General features: G+C 40.0%; 1 protein-coding gene across 3 annotated transcripts in view; it reads right to left on the reverse strand.

Annotated features, from left to right (window-relative positions):
* The window catches only part of EFCAB11 (EF-hand calcium binding domain 11), a 197,344-nt gene that overhangs the window by 73,066 nt on the left and 105,431 nt on the right, over window positions 1-18,847 (reverse strand). Inside the window, exon 6 of one of the 3 annotated variants that reach the window (XM_010588799.3) lies at window positions 1,052-1,503. The exons of 1 other annotated variant lie outside the window; for it this stretch is intronic. In XM_010588799.3, the coding sequence (XP_010587101.1) occupies window positions 1,455-1,503 (49 nt within the window). In that variant the 3' untranslated portion in view covers window positions 1,052-1,454. One more of the 3 variants, XM_023546478.2, reaches the window with a different exon arrangement.

Below are 18,847 nucleotides of genomic sequence, written 5' to 3' on the forward strand. Positions count from 1 at the left end.
ACTGCCAACCCCTGCTGGCTCATTACCCTATGGGTTAGTTAATTCTCTAGAATGGTTTACAAAATTCACAGAGACTATTACCTATGCTTAGAGTTACCCACTTATTATAACCAGAAAAGATACTAGCAGAGAGACACATCAGGCAAGGTCTGGGAGAGTTCCCAGCACAGGGCCTCCATTGTCCCTAAGGACATGCTGCTCCCTCTCCTGTGCGTGGACGTTCTCACCAATCCAGGAGGCCCCAAAAAAGAGTGCTCCAAGGTCCCGGGTCCCCTAGTCATTGGGACCTCAATGAATATGCATGATTTAGACCTTAACGCATAGTTGTCATGGATCCAATCAATGAATATGCATGGCTGCATTAGGCCCCCCTCTTTCCTGTAGTTCACCAGGTATGGGGCCTGTGTTGCCCCTACTTGCATGGGTCTTTCAGAAAACAGAGGCATCGTGATTGCACGAGTTATTTTCAGAAACCAGAGTCAAAGGGCCAGACCAAGTTCTTGGTCCCATAGCAGCCCACATCCCGTATCCGGTCAGTGCAGGAGGACAAGTACAAATTGCCACCATCTGCCACCTCTCTACAGGGTCATCCAGTGCCAGAGCTCCTGATGGTATCAGCTGAGGCCTGGGTTGCCAGTGCATCAGGCTTCTCTCTCTTATCCCTGCTTCCCTCGCTCCCCTGCAGACCTTGTTCTAAGAGCACCCCCCCCCCCCGCCAACAAACTTCCTGCCTGCAAATCTCCAGCTCAGAATCTGTGTCCCAGGAGCCCAATCTAAGACACATCCATAACTTCAAATATGAACACATACTATTCCCTGATATTTTGATCTATGCCAAAGCCTTCATCTTTGCGACCTGGTCCACTGATCAGCATGCCCTGTTCTTTCTCTTGCATAAACTATACCTAAAATGCACTACCTCTGATCTCCTATTTTAGCTTCCTGAAAGTATGAAAACCTAAAGACAAATGGATAACAATCTAGTTGCAGAACCCCTCTAGATATTTTCACCCCCCTGCCCCCCACCCCAGTCTTTAACAGTTATCTCACCCATGGCTAATATGACAGATTTTTTTTTTCTTTAGTGAGTAACCTTTATTAAGTCTTTCCAAACGCTTCAAACTTAGTTTTTATAGAAAAAGCAGCTGTCTTTTTGTGCTTGGATTCCATCTGTTTGCTTAAATATTTAATTAAATTACATAATTACAGTAACAAGTTCAACTGGCACAAATACGTTTGGGGACAAACACAAACAACATAAACAGGTTTGGGGACAGATACAGCTCAGCGAGTTGGAGTAGAAGTGCAGGAGAGTGCTAGGGAGAAGCCTTCCAGCTACAAGTGTTCAATATGCTGTGGGCATCCACTGCTGTGCTTGGCAGACGGACCAGAAGCTTCCTTTAACCTGGTGAAATAGTTCAGGGAATGTCTTCTATTATATAAGAATAGATATTTCAAGAGCTCTCAGTCATCATCAGCGGGAATGCAAATGGTACAGCCACTCTGGAAAACAGGATGGCAGCTTCTTACAAAGCTAAATATAGGCTTACCACACCATTCAGCAACGGCATTCTTAAGCATTTACCCAAATAAGTTGAAAACTTACCTCCACACAAAAAAACTGCACATGAATGTCTATAGCATCTTTATTCAAAATTGCCCCAAACTGGAAGCCAACAACGTGCCTTTCAATAGGTTAACGAATAAACCATGGTACATCCGTATAATGGCATATTATTCAGTGATAAAAAGAAATAAGCTATGAAGCCAAAAAAGGAGCCTAAAATACATATTACTGAGAGAAATAAGCCAGTATGGAATCATACAATATGTGTGACTAACTGACTAACATTCTGGAAAAGGCAAAACAATAGAGACAGTCAAAAGATAAGTGGTTGCCAGGGGTTCAGGAGGGGAGGAGGGATGAACAGGTGGTGCACAGCACATTTTTAGGGCAAGGAAACTATATTGTATGATACTATGTATTTGTCAAAACCAAGGAGTCAACCTAATGGAAACTATGGAAACTGGTTGGTAATAATGTCTCAACATTGGTTCATCAGTTGTGACCAATGTCCCAAACTAATCCAAGATGTTAATAACAGATACAACTGTTACCTGCTGGGAGGAGGGGAGAATATGGAAACTCTGTACTTTCTGCATAGCTTTTTTTACAAACCTAAAACTGCTCTAAAAAATCGTTCTTCTTCACTTTGATTGCAGCCTTTTGAGAGACTCTGGGCATATGTCTTCTGAAAGCATTTTTGAAATGCAGCCTTGTGAAAGACTCTGCTAAACTCTACTTGGATTTCTGATCCACAGAAACACTGTGATAATAAATTTGTGTTGTTTTAAGCCACTAAGTTTTGGGGCAAGTTGCTATGGAGCAATAAATAATTAATACACCCCCCCAAAAAAAAATCATTCTTAGCAGCCATTGAGTTGCCCTGACTCACGTGTTGCAGAGTAGAACTGTGCTCCATAGGGTTTTCTTGGCTGTCATCTTTATAGAAGAGGACAGACTACCAGGCCTTTTCTTCCAGAGTGATGCTGAATGGGTTCGAACCACCAGCCTCTTGGTTAGCAGCTGACTGCAAACCACTTGCACCACCTAGCCTCCTTGCTCTAAAAAATAAAGTCTATTAAAAAATGTTTTAAAAAGAAAAAAAAAAAAAAAAGATGCCGCTATCACTTATGAGGCACCTACTATGTGCCAGGCACTGTGCTAAGCATGTTATTTGTATTAACTCGCTTAATCCCCATAATCCTGTGAGGCAAATATTATTATTGCCCTCATTTTATGTACGAAGAAACCTAGGCACAGAGAGGTTCTCGAGTCATTTATGCAAAGTCGCACCACTTCAACATGGCAGGACTGGGATTTTCAGGTCAGTGTGACTCCAAAGTCAGTCCTCACTCTACCTGCTACACCAGTTCTTAAAATGAGTGCTAAATAAAATACATAACAAGAACATGAAACACAGAAGTGATCCTTTGTTTTCTCTCGCCATCATACAAAATGACAAAATGGGTCACAACCGGTTTTTACAAAAGATTATAATTTAACAAACAAGGGACGCACTTAAATCTTCACAAAAAATGACTGAATGAGTATAGGTAGTGCAATTTACAATTGTTATTTGTTTACATAGGAATTGTTTCAGTTAATTAAAGAGATAGAAGAGTTAGGCAGCATTTGTAAAGAAAGAAGTCAGACACTTAAATGATGCTATCAGATTAACATAAAAAATAGATAAGCCACAAATGAAAAAGAAAGTTTGCAGAATACAATAAAAGATAAATAAAAAGCTACAATAAAAACTAAAGATAACTCTTTGAATCAAAAAAAAGAGAGTCAGCATATCTAAAATAATTCATTATTTAGAGTCAGACGGCAAATGACTAATCAAAAAATCTCTTAACAAATAACTATCTGTATCAACACCCATGTGGAAAAGTCAAACTGAGGTTTATCAGAATGATTTTCTCAAGAAAATAAAGGATGAATTTGTGGTTGTCTACTAAAAAAGAAAAACAAATGACATCTCAAAGCAGATACAGACAACATTAAAATGGAGATATTTAAGATCGCCAAATCCTAACAAGTAGAAGCCAGCTCCCTGTGAAGGCGTATGGGAGACCTGGAATGAGAGAAGGGCCCTCGTTTTACAGGAAAACGAGGTAGGTCCTTTCTACATTCTCAAGCAAGAGGGCACACATTGCTCCCCTCCTCACGGACAACAGTGAGACACACAGAGAACAGCAGAGAGTCCCAACAGAACAGCATAGACAGAGCAAAGGCTCCCTGAGCCATTCAGCTCTTTTCTGTACCAACAATCCACGAACCAGAGATTATCAAACAAACCTAAGATGCAGGCTCTCTCTAAGATACCAGGACAACTTCTCTTTCATGGAGCCATCTGACCTTGAGGCTCATTTCTAGGTAGAACACCTTCTCTGAATGTCCCACAGATACCTTAAAGACACAGCCCAAATTGACATCCCTATCAAGCTTGTACCTGTGTGCCCCGTCATACTGAATGGAACCACCATTCTCTCAGATTCCCAGGCCACAGGCCAAGGGGCCATCTGTGACTCCTCCACGTCCCTCCACTGCACATCCTGTCACCAGGATCTTGTGGATTCAGACGTAAAATGTCATTTGAATGCAGCCACTCTTCTACTCTATTCTGAAGAAGAACGCAGCACTGGGACTGGAGGAAGACTCATTAACAACCTGTGATATGCAGCTCTTCGCCAGTCATATTTTGAGTGCCTTCTACTCTAAGGGGCTCATCGTCCAACACTGTATCAGACAATGTTCTGCTGCTATCCAGAAGGTTTTCACTTGCTGATTTTTTTTTTCGGAAGTTGATCACCAGGTCTTTTTCCCTAATCTGTTTTGGTCTGGAAGCTCAGCTGAAACCTGTCCACCCTGGGTAACCCCGCTGGTATTTGAAATACCAGTGGCACAGCTTCCAGCATCACAGCAACAGACAAGCCACCACAGTATGACAAATTGACAGACAAGTAGTGGTATAGATAACAATGTGACGAACGGGAATTTCAGAACACTTAATTGTGTTCATGCAGAACCTGCACATAGATCAAGAGGCAGTCATTTGAGCAGAACGAAGGGATACTGCATGGTTTAAAATAATAAAAAGGTGTGCGTCAGGGTTGTATCCTTTCACCATACTTATCCAATCTGTATGCTGAGCAAATAAACTGAGAAGCTGGACTATATGAAGAAGAATGCAGCATCAGGATTGGAGGCTCATTAACAACCTTCGTTATGCAAATGACACAACCTTGCTTGCTGAAAGTAAAGAGGACTTGAAGCACTTACTGATGAAGATCAAAGATCACAGCCTTCAGTACGGATTGTACCTCAACATAAAGAAAACAAAATCCTCACAACTATACCTATAAGCAACATCATGATAAATGGAGGAAAGACTGAAGTTGTCAAGGATTTCATTTTACTTGGATCTACAATCAGCACCCATGGAAGCCGCAGTCAGTATATCAAAAGACACTTTGGGAAAAATCTGCTACAAAAGACCTCTTTTAGTGCTAAAAAGCAAGGATATCACTTCGAGGACTAAGGTGTGCCTGACCCAAGCCATGGTGTTTTCAATTGCCTTATATGCATGTGAAAGCTAGACAATGAATAAGGAAGACTGAAGAAGAATTGATGCTTTTGGATTATGCTGTTGGTGAAGAATACTGAATATACCATGGACTACCAGAAAAATGAACAAATCTGTCTTGGAAGAAGTAGGTACAGCCAGAATGCTCCTTACAAGGTCTTACGTACTTTGGACATATTATCAGGAGGGACCAGTCCTTGGAGAAGGACATCATGCTTGGTAAAGCATAAGGTCAATGAAAAAGAGGAAGACCCTCAACGAGATGGACTGACACAATAGCTGCAAAATGGGCTCAAACAGCAACGATTGTGAGGATGGTGCAGGACTGGGCGGGGCTTCATCCTGTTGTACATACGGTCGCTATAAGTTGGAACCGACTTGATAACACTTAACAACAACATATGCACGCAAAAGCTGGACAATGAATAAGGAAGACTGAGGAATTGATGTATCTGAATTATTGTGTTGGCAAAGAGTACTGAATATACCATGAACTGGCAGAAGAATGAACAAATCTGCCTTGGAAGAAGTACACCTGAAATGCTTCTTGGAAGCAGGGATGGCAAGACCTTGTTTTACGTTCTTTGGACGTGTTATCAGGAAGGACCAGTCCCTGGAGAAGGACATCATGCTTGGTAAAGTAGGGGGTCAGTGAAAAAGAAAGATCCTCAGTGAGATGGATTGACACGGTGGCTGCAACTATGGGCTCAAACACAGCAACCGTTGTGATGATGGTGCAGGACTGGGCAACATTTCATTCTGTTGTACATAGGGTTGCTGTGAGTCGGAGCCGACAGCACCTAACAACAACAACGCTTTTACTGTTACCTTAGTTTATATCCTAGACTCTTGCAATTATCGGTTTTTATGTCCCTACTTTGGTCTTCTCCTCTTATTACTCCTAGTGAATGGTCCTTCTAAAAGGCAACTCTGTTCATGGCATTCTTCTCCTTGGCGTGCTTCATTAGTTCCCTATCTCTTACAGAGTGGCATCCTGGCCTCTTCTTAGTAAGTCATCAGTTTGACCAGAGGGTCTGGTACCTAATATCCTCATTTACTGGGCTCCAACTTCACATCTAAATATCCTGTTCAATCCTGCAACAACCATGGTTGAATCCCTGAGAAAAATGGGAAAGAGAAAGGGGACTTTCCCTTAGCACTTGAGGTGTGACAAATGAATTTTTCACATTCTACTTAGAGAATGAAGAAATCAGGTAACACCAAAATTGTTTTGTAGCCTGAATACAATAGGCCAGCTTACTTTCAAGACCGTTTTAGCCAATCCACAGACTGTTTCCCTCTGGCAGTTGCTCTTAGCTATAGTGATTCATTTTGTTAATACAGAAATGCTTCCTAAATAATTCTTTTCTGGCTGAGATCCGCAAGGGAATTTCTTGGGCCTCCCAACACAGTTCCCTGCTGGAGTCTTCCTGGGAACATCTGTGCTGAAGCAGAAAATACTGGCCTGGCTTTGAATTCCAGACTCTGCCACTAACTAGCTGTATGGCTTCAGTCAAGTCACACAATCTGCTGAGTGTTATCTTTCTTATATACCCACTCCTCACTTATCAACATGGTTAGGTCCCAAAGACCAGATCATTATACAAAAAATTGGTGTTATGCAAAAACGGAGGGTGACCATATCAGATCACAAAATGGAGGATGACTACATCATAACATACCTGCCAAATTACATCATTACATAACTACATTACATAAGATTATAAACCACTGAGAATCATGGCCAGCCAAGTTGACACATAACCTTAACCATCACAGTCAGTGTTACTCTCACCTCATAACCTGGCATCCGTTACTGCCAGATATACATTGTTAATGTGCAAAACAGTCTGACAGATTTTTTACTATTGTCATAAATGCGAGACAGTCAGTAAGTGAGGAATAGGTGTAAGGAAAAAGAAGATAAAGTTATTTACTTACAGGCTTGTTAAACTCAACAGCAAACAATGAACATCAACTAAGGGCCAGGCACTGCCTTAGCACCTGGGACTCAAAGGTCAGAATCATAGCCCTGCCCCTGAGGCACTCCCAGTCTAGGAGGGCATACAGAGACATACCAAAAATTGTACTTAAATGACGTAGTGAGTGCTATGCTCAAGATGTGAACAAACAAAACAAATACATGAGGTAGGGAGGACTCACTGAGGACGGCAAGAAGCGTCAAGGGAGAACTTGGTCAAAATGAGATAATGTATATAAGAATACAATGCCCAATGATACCTGGTTCTCTTAAATAAATGTCTTCTGGTTGATTTTTGTAAACCTCTATTTAGGCTTACAACTATTATTGCCCTAGCCTTTCTCTTACCTTCCTGAAGTTCACATATTAACTCATCAACAAAATATCTGATGGCCATTGGTTACATTTTTGGAGAAACTAGTTTACTTGCCAGTAAGATGCTTCTTCTGAAGGTTTGTTATCTTTGGCATCTGCTCTTCTAATCAGACATGAATGCTATAATAATGTGCTGACTGCTTCATGTGGAAATGGGGCAGGGCTCTTAAATGTCCTTCCACCTTCATTAAGAAGCCTTCTCAGAGAAGTACTGAATTGTTTTCTGGACAGGAAAAGTTGGCAGTCTAGAACAGAGAGAAAATGACATCTTTTGATTCTAACGCTTCATGATTTTTTACTATCCTACTCCATTGTCTTATCCAAGACAATAAAAAAGAAATAGACACCAGAAAAAAAAAAAGTACAAACCAGAAGTTCTGATATTCAACTTCCATTCATGGATAAGAAACTAAATAAGTAACTTGGATCGCAGACATTTTCGGATCCTGGACAAAGTACTGAAGGTAGCAAACAGTGTTTTATGCTATAGGTTACGGTGGCTTTAAAATATGTTCACAAATCCTTTGATGTTCTTTCTTTTAAGGTCCTAGCTACCCTACAGCGTGAGCACTGTGTCTTCCTCCATGTTCCCTCTCTTGGATCACTCACTTTGGGAGAAGTCAGTTGCCATGTCATGAAGACACTCAAGCAGCTCTGTTGAAAGGTCCATATGGTGAGAAACTGAGGTCTCCTGCAAACAGCCAGCACTAACTTGCCAGATATCCAAGTGAGCCTCCTTAGAAATGAATCCTCCAGCCACAGTCAAGCCTTCAAATGACTGCAGCCCTGCCCAACGTCTGGACTGTAGCCTCATGAGTAGACATGAACCAAAAACACTTAGTTAAGCCACTTCCAAATTGCTGACCCAAAGATATTGCAAGAGATATTAAATATTTATTGTTTTAAGCTCTTAAGTACTAGGGTAATTTGTTGCTCAGAAATGAATAACTAATACATAGGCCAATAGTATATTAAGCAAAAAACCTATTGCCGTCAATTCCGACTCATAGCAACCCTATAGGACAGAGTAGAACTGCCCCATAGAGTTTCCAAGGAGCTCCTGGTGGATTTGAACCTTTTGGTTAGCAGCTGTAGCACTTAACCACTACACCACCAATGTTTCCAATAGTATATTAGTGATAAGGTTTTTGTATTCAGGATAGGATAATTTTCTAAGTTAAAAAAACAATTACTTTAATTTCTTTTCTCTGGAGCATAAAAATATGACATTCACAATGGTGGGTTTTGAGGCAAAATGAAGTTAATATTGGTTCTTCAACCTCTATGCCCCATCCCCCACCCCAAAGAAAGAAGCTATATTTTCAAAACCTGGAATTCCATGACTTAAAAAAGCGTAATGGATAGGGACTTCTTAAAAAACCATTTGAATAAGGTATATGGGAAGGCAGTAATAATGAAAACAAATGACTTATAGCAAAATTATAACAAGGCAAATAAAGCAAAGCAGTACTCACCACAATCATTAGATACAATGAGTTTTTAATTTTACCACAACTGGTAGTTTTATGGTTTGGGCAGTTAAATAGTTGTTTTTTTTTTTTATTTAAAAACATGAACTTTTTGGTAGGTAATGTACATTAGTATTTAAAATTTCCAGGTGTTATCTCAGAAACCCTGGTGGAATAGTGGTTAAGAGCTGCAGCTACTAACCAAAAGGTCAGCATTTCAAATCCACCAGGTGCTCCTTGGAAACTCTATGGGGCAGTTCTACTCTGTCCTATAGGGTCGCTATGAATTGGAATCAACTCGACGGCAGTGTGTTTTGGTTTGGTTTAGGTGTTATATATGTAAACAGGAAAAAAAAAAGACATTTTATTTTCATTTATTATTTTTATCAAGCTTAAATTAATTTCTTCCCAAATATTTATCTGCCAGAATATCTGCCAGGAATCTTCCTAGGGCCTGGGAATGGAATAATAAAAATAATAGTCTGTACCCTCAAGGAACTCACAGAGAGCAGACCAGTATTTCTCACATGAGCATAACCTGTGGGGATATTTTAAAATATGGATGAATGCATAAGCCCATTTCTAGAAACTCAAATATCAAAGGCAGGGAAGTGGGGACTGGAAATTTCCATTTAAAAAAAATTCATAATTGATTCTGATGCTTAGTCAGGATGGAGAACCACCAGGGTGGATGATGTTCAACTTGGTGGATAAGTTAAAAAAAATAAAGTAGTGTAGCTCACAGGTACAGAGATTTTTTATTTGAAAGAGACTTAATTGACCTTCTAATATAATCCTCTTCACAGCTGAGAAACTCTAGAGGTTTACTTCCCTAAGGTCACACAAAGAAGGGAATGGAATGTAGGTCCTGTAACTCCTGTTCTTACATGCTTTTGCCTTGATCGGCTACTCCCAGGCGTAAAAGATGTCTTTAGGAACCAGAACCAGGCCAAAGGATATTTCTAAATCAATTCCAAAAAGCTCATGTTGTTACTATAGGCACACTATCTCAGAGCTATCAATCTGGGGTGTTTTTGAAAAGATATAATCAATCAAGAAAAAGCAAGGTAGATGTGAAAAACGTTTTTGAATCTACTTTGGTTGCTACTGTCAGAAAATGCTTGAATTTAAACTCTAGTAGGCATAAAATAAGCTTACAGAAAACACTAGTTTTGGAATCTGAATCAATGACCTAGAAATAAATCTCAGAGAGGGATAAGTGAAATTTTGAAAGAGTAGAATCAAAGACTATAAAAATGCTATTTCAAAATGGTTTATAAAAATAACGTTTTGGGGTTACAATGTGGAAATCGGTACATTTTAAATCTGCAAGCGTTAATGATATACTGGCATTTTGTTACCTAACCCTAGTCTGTTGAGGGGTGAATTTCCTTCAAAGGGGTTTATTACTGGAAGTAACTGAAGGGTCTTGTTATGTTACAGTCTCACCTGTAACACAAACTCTTATCCCTTTTCAGGGTCTTTACCAGTTGGGTTCTACTTCTACCACTTTTCTGAAGTTAATCAAAAGTCAACACTTTGACTTCTGCATAAAATCAAACTCAGATCTTCTGTTTATTGACTTATCCGTTCATCCAGCCTTCTTGAAACAGTGCCTTCCCTTTGTTTCCATGAAGCTGTAGGTTCCTAGAGAAACGCCGGTAGTGTACTGGTTAAGTGCTATGGCTGCTAACCAAGAGGTTGGCAGTTCAAATCCACCAGGCGCTCCTTGGCAACTCCATGGTGCAGTCCTACTCTGTCCTAGGGTCGCTATGAGTTGGAATCAACTCTATGGCAGTGGGTTTGGTTTTTTTTTCGTAGGTTCCTAGCTCTCCTCTGACCATTCCTTCTCTGGCCTTCCTAACCACGGGCATCCTCTACAGGCCCTGCCTGTTACTTCCTACTCTAATCTTTCATTTACACCAACATGGAACCAGTATTCTCCCACTTGCTAGGCTCCTGTCCTTGGAGCTAACCCTGACAGTTCTCTCTGCAATGCTTCTCAATATCCAATTAGCCAGCTAGGCTATCTAACTCTTTTTCTGTGGCACTTCTAAGATTTTAACCTTCCCGTCACATGGTCATCTCCTTTACTCTAGAAACAAGACCTCAACAATTATCCTTAGTCAGCTACAATGACTACAAAGGACAAGCCTCTTCCTCCTCCGGCACATCCTGCAGCCCAGACGAAGACTCTCCTAATCAGGTCTCTTCCTTGTCCAAGGATTCAGCCCACGTCCTGCAGAGTCCAACCTCAGTGCCCTTTATCTTGGATACCTTTCCTCAGTGCTTTCTCCAAGATCCAATATGAATATCATTCTCGGATAATGCCTTCCCAATCTAAATCCCTTCTACCATGAATGGATCACAGACATATCTGGATCGGGCTCTCTCACCCTTGCTTGTTACAACTAAAAGACAGTTCTTGTAGAGACCACAGCGGGGGCCGGCAGCTGGGTCTCTACACACGTTGAGCTGAATTATACTGCAGCTCTGGCAAAGTTTAATTTTAATTATATAAAGATTGAGGGAAAATAGAAAGCACATCTTGCTTCAACTGCAACAACTATAGCTTTAATTTCTTAAACTGAAATAACAGAAATAGATACACACTAAAAGTTTTTTTTTTTTTGAAGTAGAGAATCACTGGAACAAAATCCTTTAAATATTGTTAGTTTTCTCTCCTCTGAAGCTCTAGATAGATCCTATCGCTCTGAAAATAAAGGGGCCTTTTGGCATCTGAGGAGCTTAGGATTGATGACGATGAGTAGACTCAAATATTTGAAGGCTGAATTGTGTCCAAAAAACCGTGGGTCAGAGAGATATTCTCCAAATGGGAAATGAATTCTGACAGGAAGCTGCCTGCTGAGAAATGAAAGAAGTCTTTGAAAAGCTAGTAATCATGATCAAATTTTAGTTTGTGTGACTAGTCTGAAATATACATGTGGAATCTACAATATACAAGTTGTCCTGGAAAGAACTTAATTATGCAGAAGAGAAACCCAAAGATCTTTTTAAATTTGAGTAACCACATCATCAAGCATGTTAATGTGTCACAGATAAACAGGCCTGCCTTACAGAATAATGGATGTTCAAAAGTACTTTGCCAGGCTTATAAATCTTACCTCCTTCACATCAAGGCTAGCCCCCAGCTAGGTAAAACTGGCAGGAAGTTTCAACAATAAGAGAGGCTGTTCAAAATCACATATGAAAATTAAAATCACACATATGTACTTGCAACTACTTTCCTCTGCGTGATTCTTTTCCATTCATATGTGAAAAGTTGCTTGTCATTCACTCGCTGAGCATTTATTGAGCATCTTTTATGTGCCAGGCACTGTTAAAAGTTTCTTGGGACTCAATGATCCTTGTCCAAAAGGACTTCACAGTCAGACAGGGGAGGGGCGCAGACTTGGTGGAAAGAAATGAAAGCTCAAGGACAGACTATAACTAAAGGGGAGGAATAACACAAAATGGAAAATTTGAGGTTTAATTCTAAGCCTTTTAAGCTAAGAATTATTCAGTAACTCCATGTAAAATAAAGCCAACTAAGGACTCTGCCAACTAAGCACAGCCAGATTCCATTTCCTGAAATTCTCACGTCTGGATGCGTCAAACCAAAAGACAGTGGAGAGTCGCAATCCCAGACCTTTGAAGAAGCTGCAAAATAGTGGCTGCATAGATGGGAACATTTTTTAGCACCTATAGATAAGATACTGTCCACACACTTATTTTATAGGAAAGACAGCTGTTGGTCTTTTTACTTTCTAGTTTGTTTTTTGCAATACTTTCTTCACCATTATAAAGGAAATATAGAATTGTACTGTTACATCACTACTAAACAGTGATTCTAAAAGAGTAATATAGAATCATTATGGAGATGTTGGAATATACACGGTAGAATCAGAAGTGATCCATATGGCCAAATCCTAACAATTCTAGAGGAAATATTATACAATACAGAAAATCTTGGAATTAAGCAACATGCTCTAGGAATAATTTTAGGGAACATAGAATAAAATGCAACTGTAAGAAAAAAACAAACCCCAACTGAACTTGGCTTCCTGGGATCTCTTCCCTCTCCCCAACTATATCCAAGCCTCTCTCACCCTCTTCCAGGCCTCCCCCCTTCCCCCAGACCCCAGTGATTGTTCTCTTCTCTGAATTCCTTGCTGCCATCTCACCCACTGGGTCCTAGGCACTGAATAACCTGCGACTGATTTTCCATGTATTTAGTTGCTTCCCAAATAGATTACAAGCTATTTGTTCCCAGGACAGGAAGCTTGCCTTCTATTTCTCTGATTCCCAGCAACTAGGAGGCGCCCTGAACACAATACATGTCTGTTGGTGATGCGTATACTCATTTTGATGTTCATATTTATGTGGACACTAACAAAACACAGTTGGTTGAGGAGAAAGGAGCTATGATTAAAAATTTTAAGTGCTATATATATTTACCCGATTGGGAAATATTTCTGAAGAATTCAACTCTGCCTTGTACTATTCACTAAAGTAAAAGTTAAGAAATAAAACCATTCTGACTAAAAACTAAAAATTTCTTTTATTCTGAATCGAAAATCTCTTAGGTAAGATATACAAGTTTAGATAAGATACATATAGAACAGGAGGCGGAGCCAAGATGGCGGACTAGGCAGGCGCTACCTTGGATCCCTCTTACAACAAAGACACAGAAAAACAAGTGAATCGATCACATACATAACAATCTACGAACCCTGAACAACAAACACAGATTTAGAGACGGAGAACCAACTAATACGGGGAAGCAGCGATTGTTTCCAGAGCCTGGAGCGAGCGTACCAGTCAGGTACGGTACAAGCACAGAGAGCTGCTCCACCCCCCTGAACTAACCCCGGGAGGGGGACCAGCCAGTTCCACGGGCGGCGTGGGACGCAGCCGGTAGGAGAAGTCCCCGGGAGGCAGTGACTGGTCTTGGAGCAGAAAGAGCAACGTCCAAGCGGGGGAACCGTCCTGCAGGGATTTGGACTGGATGCAGGTACGGCATAAACACGGAGAGTTGCTCCATCCCCCTGAACTAACCCCGGGAAGGGGCCCAGCCGGGTCGCGCGGGCGGCGTGGGACGCAGCCGGTAGGAGAAGTCCCCGGGAGGCAGCGACTGGTATTGGAGCGGGGAGAACAGCGTCCCAGCCAGGACATTCCGTCACGGCACGAGCACGGGGAGCTGCTCCACACATTTGAACTAACCCCGGGAGGAGGCCCAACTGGTTCTCGAGGGCGGCACGGCCACGTGGCTGGAGGGACGAGAAGTCCCCGGGAGGCAGCGACTGATTTTGGAGTCGAGAGTGCACCGTCCCACTAGGGGAGCCTTGACGCTGGGCGTGGGGCTGGAAGCGGAGGATCTGACCGTGACTCCAGCGGGCCAGACCCCCTGGGGGCAATCTCCACACAGCCAGCACACATAGGCGACGCGCCCCAGGGAATCTCAGATATAATAGTCATTACAAGCAAGACAAGCAACTCTGGCTATATTCTGAGGTGCTACTCTCCTATCTCTCTGTTCCCTCCCCCACCCTCCCCAGGCAGCTTCATTAACATCTGAATAGCCTGAGCCAGAGGGAGAACTCTGATAGGGATCTGACTGCATTTTTTTTTAGTGGATTTTCTGGAAAAACTAGTTTCCCAGTGATGGCTCGGAGACAACAATCCATATCAAACCACTTAAAGAAGCAGACCATGACAGCTTCTCCAACCCCCCAAACAAAAGAATCAAAATCTTTCCCAAATGAAGATACAATCTTGGAATTATCAGATACAGAATATAAAAAACTACTTTACAGAATGCTTAATGATATCACAAATGAAATTAGGCTAACTGCAAAAAAACCCAAGGAACACACTGATAAAACTGTTGAAGAACTCAAAAAGATTATTCAAGAACATAGTGGAAAAACTAATAAGTTGCAAGAATCCATAGAGAGACAACATGTAGAAATCCAAAAGATTAACAATAAAATAACAGAATTAGACAACGCACTAGGAAGTCAGAGGAGCAGACTCGAGCAATTAGAATGCAGACTGGGACATCTGGAGGACCAGGGAATCAACTCCAACATAGCTGAAAAAAAATCAGATAAAAGAATTAAAAAAAATGAAGAAACCCTAAGAATTATGTGGGACTCTATCAAGAAGGATAACCTGCGGGTGATTGGAGTCCCAGAACAGGGAGGGGGAACAGAAAACACAGAGAAAATAGTTGAAGAACTCCTGACAGAAAACTTCCCTGACATCATGAAAGACGAAAGGATATCTATCCAAGATGCTCATCGAACCCCATTTAAGATTGATCCAAAAAGAAAAACACCAAGACATATTATCATCAAACTCACCAAAACCAAAGATAAACAGAAAATTTTAAAAGCAGCCAGGGAGAAAAGAAAGGTTTCCTTCAAGGGAGAATCAATAAGAATATGTTCTGACTACTCAGCAGAAACCATGCAGGCAAGAAGGGAATGGGACGACATATACAGAACACTGAAGGAGAAAAACTGCCAGCCAAGGATCATATATCCAGCAAAACTCTCTCTGAAATATGAAGGCGAAATTAAGATATTTACAGACAAACACAAGTTTAGAGAATTTGCAAAAACCAAACCAAAGCTACAAGAAATACTAAAGGATATTGTTTGGTCAGAGAACCAATAATATCAGATATCAGCACAACACAAGGTCACAAAACAGAACGTCCTGATATCAACTCAAATAGGGAAATCACAAAAACAAACAAATTAAGATTAATTAAAAAAAAAAAAACACATATAACAGGGAATCATGGAAGTCAATAGGTAAAAGATCACAATAATCAAAAAGAAGGACTAAATACAGGAGGCATTGAACTGCCATATGGAGAGTGATACAAGGCGATATAGAACAATACAAGTTAGGTTTTTACTTAGAAAAATAGGGGTAAATAATAAGGTAACCACAAAAAGGTATAACAACTCTATAACTCAAGATAAAAACCAAGAAAAACGTTAACAACTCAACTAACATAAAGTCAAGCACTATGAAAATGAGGATCTTACAATTTACTAAGAAAAACGCCTCAGCACAAAAAAGTATGTGGAAAAATGAAATTGTCAACAACACACATAAAAAGGCATCAAAATGACAGCACTAAAAACTTATTTATCTATAATTACGCTGAATGTAAATGGACTAAATGCACCAATAAAGAGACAGAGAGTCACGGACTGGATAAAGAAACACGATCCATCTATATGCTGCCTACAAGAGACACACCTTAGACTTAGAGACACAAACAAACTAAAACTCAAAGGATGGAAAAAAGTATATCAAGCAAACAATAAGCAAAAAAGAAGAGGAGTAGCAATATTAATTTCTGACAAAATAGACTTTAGACTTAAATCCACCACAAAGGATAAAGAAGGACACTATATAATGATAAAAGGGACAATTGACCAGGAAGACATAACCATATTAAATATTTATGCACCCAATGACAGGGCTGCAAGATACATAAATCAAATTTTAACAGAATTGAAAAGCGAGATAGATACCTCCACAATTCCAGTAGGAGACTTCAACACACCACTTTCGGAGAAGGACAGGACATCCAGTAAGAAGCTCAACAGAGACATGGAAGATCTAATTACAACAATCAATCAACTTGACCTCATTGACTTATACAGAACTCTCCACCCAACTGCTGCAAAATATACTTTTTTTTCTAGCACACATGGAACATTCTCTAGAATAGACCACATATTAGGTCATAAAACAAAACTTTGCAGAGTCCAAAACATCGAAATATTACAAAGCATCTTCTCAGACCACAAGGCAATAAAACTAGAGATCAATAACAGAAAAACTAGGGAAAAGAAATCAAATACTTGGAAAATGAACAATACCCTCCTGAAAAAAGACTGGGTTATAGAAGACATCAAGGAGGGAATAAGGAAATTCATAGAAAGCAACGAGAATGAAAATACTTCCTATCAAAACCTCTGGGACACAGCAAAAGCAGTGCTCAGAGGCCAATTTATATCGATAAATGCACACATACAAAAAGAAGAAAGAGCCAAAATCAGAGAACTGTCCCTACAACTTGAACAAATAGAAAGTGAGCAACAAAAGAATCCATCAGGCACCAGAAGAAAACAAATAATAAAAATTAGAGCTGAACTAAATGAATTAGAGAACAGAAAAACAATTGAAAGAATTAACAAAGCCAAAAGCTGGTTCTTTGAAAAAATTAACAAAATTGATAAACCATTGGCTAGACTGACTAAAGAAATACAGGAAAGGAAACAAATAACCCGAATAAGAAATGAGAAGGACCACATCACAACAGAACCAAATGAAATTAAAAGAATCATTTCAGATTATTATGAAAAATTGTACTCTTAACAAATTTGCAAACCTAGAAGAAATGGATGAATTCCTGGAAAAACACTACCTACCTAAACTAACACATTCAGAAGTAGAACAACTAAATAGACCCATAACAAAAAAAGAGATTGAAACGGTAATCAAAAAACTCCCAACAAAAAAAAGCCCTGGCCCGGACGGCTTCACTGCAGAGTTCTACCAAACTTTCAGAGAAGAGTTAACACCACTGCTACTAAAGGTATTCCAAAGCATAGAAAATGACGGAATACTACCCAACTCATTCTATGAAGCCACCATCTCCCTGATACCAAAACCAGGTAAAGACATTACAAAAAAAGAAAATTATAGACCTATATCCCTCATGAACATAGATGCAAAAATCCTCAACAAAATTCTAGCCAATAGAATCCAAAAACACATCAAAAAAATAATTCACCCTGATCAAGTGGGATTTATACCAGGTATGCAAGGCTGGTTTAATATCAGAAAAACCATTAATGTAATCCATCACATAAATAAAACAAAAGATAAAAACCACATGATCTTATCCATTGATGCAGAAAAGGCATTTGACAAAGTCCAACACCCATTCATGATAAAAACTCTTACCAAAATAGGAATTGAAGGAAAATTCCTCAACATAATAAAGGGCATCTATGCAAAGCCAACAGCCAATATCACTCTAAATGGAGAGAACCTGAAAGCATTTCCCTTGAGAACGGGAAGCAGACAAGGATGTCCTTTATCACCGCTCTTATTCAACATTGTGCTAGAAGTCCTAGCCAGGGCAATTAGGCTAGACAAAGAAATAAAAGGTATCCGGATTGGCAAGGAAGAAGTAAAGTTATCACTATTTGCAGATGACATGATTATATACACAGAAAACCCTAAGGAATCCTCCAGAAAACTACTGAAACTAATAGAAGAGTTTGGCAGAGTCTCAGGTTATAAAATAAACATACAAAAATCACTTGGATTCCTCTACATCAACAAAAAGAACACCAAAGAGGAAATAACCAAATCAATACCATTCACAGTAGCCCCCAAGAAGATAAGATACTTAGGAATAAATCTTACCAAGGATGTAAAAGACCTATACAAAGAAAACTACAAAGCTCTACTACAAGAAATTCAAAAGGACATACTTAAGTGGAAAAACATACCCTGCTCATGGATAGGAAGACTTAACATAGTAAAAATGTCTATTCTACCAAAAGCCATCTATACATTTAACGCACTTCCGATCCAAATTCCAATGTCATATTTTAAGGGGATAGAGAAACAAATCACCAATTTCATATGGAAGGGAAAGAAGCCCCGGATAAGCAAAGCACTACTGAAAAAGTAGAAGAAAGTGGGAGGCCTCACCCTACCTGACTTCAGAACCTACTATACAGCCACAGTAGTCAAAACAGCCTGGTATTGGTACAACAACAGACACATAGACCAATGGAACAGAATTGAGAACCCAGACATAGATC

Source organism: Loxodonta africana, chromosome 10 (assembly GCF_030014295.1).
Source record: "Loxodonta africana isolate mLoxAfr1 chromosome 10, mLoxAfr1.hap2, whole genome shotgun sequence".
Lineage (NCBI taxonomy): Eukaryota > Metazoa > Chordata > Mammalia > Proboscidea > Elephantidae > Loxodonta > Loxodonta africana.